Genomic DNA, 5311 nt, shown 5'->3' with positions numbered 1-5311 from the left:
CTTGAGCAGGAGCATCGAGACCTAGCACGGGCCCATGGGCAAACATCCTCGCTGGGCTCTGTTCTCTCTCTTTTAACATTTTTAAGAATTTATTAAAAAGAAGATCCCAAATTAGGACAGAAACAAGCTTATAAATAAGGCAAAATCATAGCAGCAGCTGTTTTTAGCTCACAGTATAAGCATAAAAACTTTAATAAAGTAACAACAAATATCTATTAAATATGTAAATTAACAAATATTTATTAATTATTACTCAATTTATCATTTCAGTCATTCTTAACATATGAAGCATCTATTTGCAAAGAACAGCCAAAAACTATGCTTTTTTATGATTAAAAGAAGATATAGCCTAAAGGTGCTTTGCGGGCATTATAGCATAACTAGATTTCATTTGCCCAGGCTCCTGGATAGTTGCGTTCTTTGCCCCCCTCCTGTTGGAGAGCCTAAATTTGAGTAGATTTGTGTGAAATTCAACAAATAAATGTAATGACCATAAACAATTAGGAAATAAATATAAATTATGCTTTTTTCGTTCTAGAATGACTACAAATTATAACACAAAAACACAAATGTAAATAGCTTACATCTCATAACATTATACATTTATATGTATTTATTATATTGACCTTCCAGTCATGCCTAGCTAAAAATACAGAAGTTGCAATGACATGGAGCATGTGCACTCGTGTTGCCAAATCCAAGAATATAAATCTGGCCATTACAAAGTGACCTGTCTTTTCTATGTTTTAGTGGACTAGTATTTTGTAACATACAGTCACATTTCAGTTATAATACATTATATATATATGTATATACATTATTACTATTTAGAAATAAATAAAGAAGTATAGCAAACTATTATCTCTTCTAGTTACAAAATTTGTACTATTTGCTGCTTGCCATAGACTGCTAAGCCTTATCAAATTTTGCACATGGAGGATGTGAAACGAAATAATTTTTTTTAGGTTTTATGTATACATTTGAAATAACAAAAAATCATAAATTACTACATTAATACCATAGATTTACACTATAACTTATTAAGCTTAGTAACTAAGCTGTATTTGGTTCTAAAAAAATATAAAATTTCCAGTTCATTAAATTGTCAACTTACCCTCTTCAAATCCAGATTGAAAAGATAGAGTTTTCCCACACAAATAATTTGCTCAGGCTCATAGAACCATGTGGGGGACATTCTGAGCTTTTGATTACTTATTCACATGTCATAGACAGAAGTAGGTTTATATAACCAAGTGTCTTGAAAAATTGAAAGAAGTGGGTGGGGCCACTATGTTTGAATAAGTACATGAAGCAATATCTCAGCAAATAGAAAAGATAAGAGGTTCTTATATTTTATTCTAGTTTGTCAATATTGGTAATTTGAGTTCCTAATTCATACGAAACTATAAACTTTGCATTTGGACATTGCAAACATCTAATTTGAACCAAAGCTGCATTTAACAAAGCACATAACATACAAAATTTGATATTTAGGTGTGTTCTTTTAATATTTACTTTTCAATTAGGAAATTAACTGATGTATAATACTAAATTTGAATTATAATGTACAATTTGATACTAAACTTATTGACATAAATTCATAAAATAGTAGTTCAATAAAATTTTTAACACAAGTCAACAAACACGATGACATGGCCTTTGACCCGTGGCGACAGAGCATAAAGTGGAACTGAATCCAGCTTACAGGTCATAGAAATTTGATTTAATCATATTCAAGCCCTTGAAAAAGAACTTTAAGAAGTTAACTGTTAAAATCAAATGGAAAATAGACCATACAAGTTTAAGTATTATAGTATTGAGAGCTGTTGTTAATTTAGTTAAAAATTTAGATCTGTTTGCCTGAATTAGATAAATGTCAGATGAAATGCCAATAAAAACTATTATAGAGCAATTATTTTTAAAGTGTGCTCTAATATTAAAAAGTAAAACATTTTTGAGGACTACAGATGTGAATATATGTATCAAACTACTGAGGTTTTCACACAATTCATATGTCCATAAAGCTTTCACGAGACTTCCAACAGAAAACCTAAACCCTACCCTCAATGCTCTTATCTCCTGTTGTTAGGAACTAAGGACTTGTTTTTTTTTGTTTGTTTGTTTTTGAGGGAGACTGACACACAAAAGCTTAAAATAAAGAGTTGAGAAAAACCTTTACGTTGTTTTAACCACATCAGAATAACATGTTTTGCAAAGAAACATTAAAGTTGTTTAAATTAATCTTAGCTATGTCATTATAAAAATGGTCTCATGTACATTTTCTATATTTTTCTAATAAAAATAGAAGTATTAACATTAATGTTTAAGTACAAAACTTTGGTGTCTGAAAGTTTTGAACATGTGTAATTAAATTTAGTCATAAAAAGCTTCACTAAAGGAAGGAACTTGTATATTGAGTAAATTTCTTGCTTTACAGTTGTGTTACAGTTCTGTTTTCACTGCTTATTCCAGTTTTCCAATTTGTAACACATTTACTTAAATATGAAATACACATTATGAAACATTTACAAATGTGTTTAGCAATATCCACTTAAAGGTGTTTGCAGATATTTTTTTATATTAAATTAACTTACATTAAAGAACTAAATTTTTCAGTTAACACACAGAACAGTTTTAAATGAAATTATGCATATAATGAAAACATTTATTGTAATTATGTGCAGTTGCTAGTAGAGTGACCCTGGAATGTGGTCTGTGTTGATTGTATACACGTGCAGTAAGCTAGGGTGAAGTTGGAAGGCTTGGTTCTGGAAATTTCCCCTTAACATCAGGAAGAAATCATCTTTGGCTAAGACAGCTTTATATTTCTATCATGGTGGTTGGCCTTTGGATGTGGTGGATGCAGTTAATTTAAGGGAAAGCTTGATAAATATTTGAATGATGAGGGCTGGCTTTGAGGTTTTTATTTTTCAGGGTTTAGTTTAATTAATGAGTAGGGCAGCCTAGATAGACCAAAAGGTCCCTTGTTGTCCTTTAATGCTATATTATATTATCTCTTCACATACAAATTTATGCTAGCTAAGTGGCATGAAATAATGTACATGATTGTAATTTTAAGTGATTTTTTAAAACTGTTTTGAAAACTATATGGAATTTAAACATTTTGGCAATATATTTTATCTTCAGAATTAAATATAATATTTCATATGGCAATATAGAAAAAATAGTAACAGGATGAAGTGTGTTGTTGAGTATAAAATTCTGGTTATTTCCTTCTCATCTTTTAAGTATTACTGTTGTTCTATAACAATGTAATGTGCATATATAACTATTAGAACTGTACGTAATTTTTATCAGGCTGCAATATGGCTTCGCTATGCAGAATGTTTGAATTCTTTAGGAAGAATAGAGCCAGCAGTTGAAGCTTATAAAAAAGTGGTACAGTTAGCACCTTCCCACCTTGATGCACGAATGTCTCTCTCTGGCTTGTTACAACAGATGGGTAAAACAAGGGAAGCTATTCATACTTTGAAACAAGGTAAATTTTTAAAATTTTGTTTGTATTATTTCATTAATAAACTATCCTTTTGTGAAGATGTAAAAACAACAAAAATAAAGCTGTATGATAATTGTGTTTATTGGCTGAACTATTTTAAACTTATGTTATTTTCCATGTCTCACTTTCAGATTTTGGAGTTGTTTTTAATTCAACCAGAAGATGATGAGTTTTAGTCCTTATAATATTTATTTTTAACATACACATCCAGTACTATGAATAACTGGCTGAATTAAAAAAAAAAGAAAATAGAAATGAAAGAAAAAAATGCTTATAACTGTTCATAACATGAAATTATTGCACTGTTATGAAGTAGAATTAATGTGAATTTAATTTCTTCCTATGTATATTTTGTAACAATGAATATGCAACTAAAATCAGTAGTTATGCTTCGTTGAAATCAGAACATATACATGATAGGAGAAGGCTTCTCAGTGGTACAGCTGTATGTCTATGGACTTATAGCACTAGAAACAGAGCACAGATAGCCCATTGCATAGTTTTGTGCTTAACTACAAACAAACTAACATGTTAGAAGGATTTCATAAACATCATTTGATTGAGATGATGTACTTAATACATGAAATGCAAACATTGAGCAAGATTTTTTCACAATTTAAATTTAATTTAACATATTTTATAAGTTTACTTTGTGTACAATTTGTTTTGAAATTGAAATTATGTTCTCAGAATTTGCAGTAAACTTTTTTGGCACTTGAATAGGCAGCACTTTACACTAATAAAGCAAAAAATTGCCAAACAACAAGTTGAAAGTAAAATGCTCATATTTCATTGTTTGCCAATTTATTTTTAACTTTTTGGGAAACTAACAAATGTATGAGCCTTACTGGTAAAAGGGAAATAAAAGGCAAGTGTTTTAAGAACAACTAAATTTGATATTTGTGCTGACCTAAATTACAATCTTATTAATAAATTTTGTTTCTCCTTCCATCTCTTAACATCACAACTCGCTAGCACTTTTCAAGCATTGAGTACACATATGTAAATCAAATTTAAGTAAAAATAATAATTCTAACTCAGTTTCAACAATTTATGCCCAAAAATGTTTTACAAATGATATTTTATCATTTTGTAACATTTATTTAGTGTATTTTGCAAACAAAAATGAAAGTATAAAAGTTTCACTTTTAACCTGTTTATATTTAGTAAGAAACTATCTCCCATTCAAACATAATTATCCATGTCTTGTTTCTCATGTGATTTTCTTTCTATTTTTGAGAATTTAATATTAGTTAGATTTATAATAACATAACATAATGTTTTGTGACAACATGGGACCTATTGTTCTATCTCGGCTGTTCCAGCCTCAAAACTAAATTAAAATGATTAAAATATAATAATAATAATAATAAAATTTTAAATTCAACCCTTTTCATTCATATACTTATCAAGCTTTTTCTTAAACTCACTTAAATTTACTGCCTCTACAACATCTGAAGGCAACTCATTCCAAAGGCCAACCACCCTGTTAGAAAAATAAAACTGTCTTAGCTGAAGATGACCCCTACCTTGCCAAAATTTATATTTGTGTCCCTTAGTCCTACTATTCTCATTGTTGAATATAAAAAAAAGATGATACATCAACACTATCAATTCCATTTACAATCTTAAACACCTCAATCAGATCCCCTTAACTCTTCATTTTTCAAGAGAAAACAATTTGAGAGATTTCAGCCTCTTCTCATATGAGACAACCCCTCCATCCCAGGCACCATTCTAGTTACCCTTCTCTGAACCCTTTCCAACAATTCAATGTTTTTCCTAAGGTAAGGA

General features: G+C 29.6%; 1 protein-coding gene across 2 annotated transcripts in view; it reads left to right on the top strand.

The window, feature by feature from the left end:
• The window catches only part of LOC106463206 (general transcription factor 3C polypeptide 3-like), a 153698-nt gene that overhangs the window by 94933 nt on the left and 53454 nt on the right, over positions 1 to 5311 (top strand). For both annotated transcript variants that reach the window (XM_013923203.2, XM_022390654.1), the window contains exon 15: positions 3319 to 3499. In XM_013923203.2, coding sequence (XP_013778657.1) covers positions 3319 to 3499 — 181 coding nt within the window. The remainder of the gene's footprint in view (positions 1 to 3318; positions 3500 to 5311) is intronic.

This window comes from Limulus polyphemus, unplaced genomic scaffold, assembly GCF_000517525.1.
Source record: "Limulus polyphemus unplaced genomic scaffold, Limulus_polyphemus-2.1.2 Scaffold1348, whole genome shotgun sequence".
NCBI classification, from domain to species: domain Eukaryota; kingdom Metazoa; phylum Arthropoda; class Merostomata; order Xiphosura; family Limulidae; genus Limulus; species Limulus polyphemus.
This window is presented reverse-complemented; position numbering and strand designations above follow the sequence as displayed.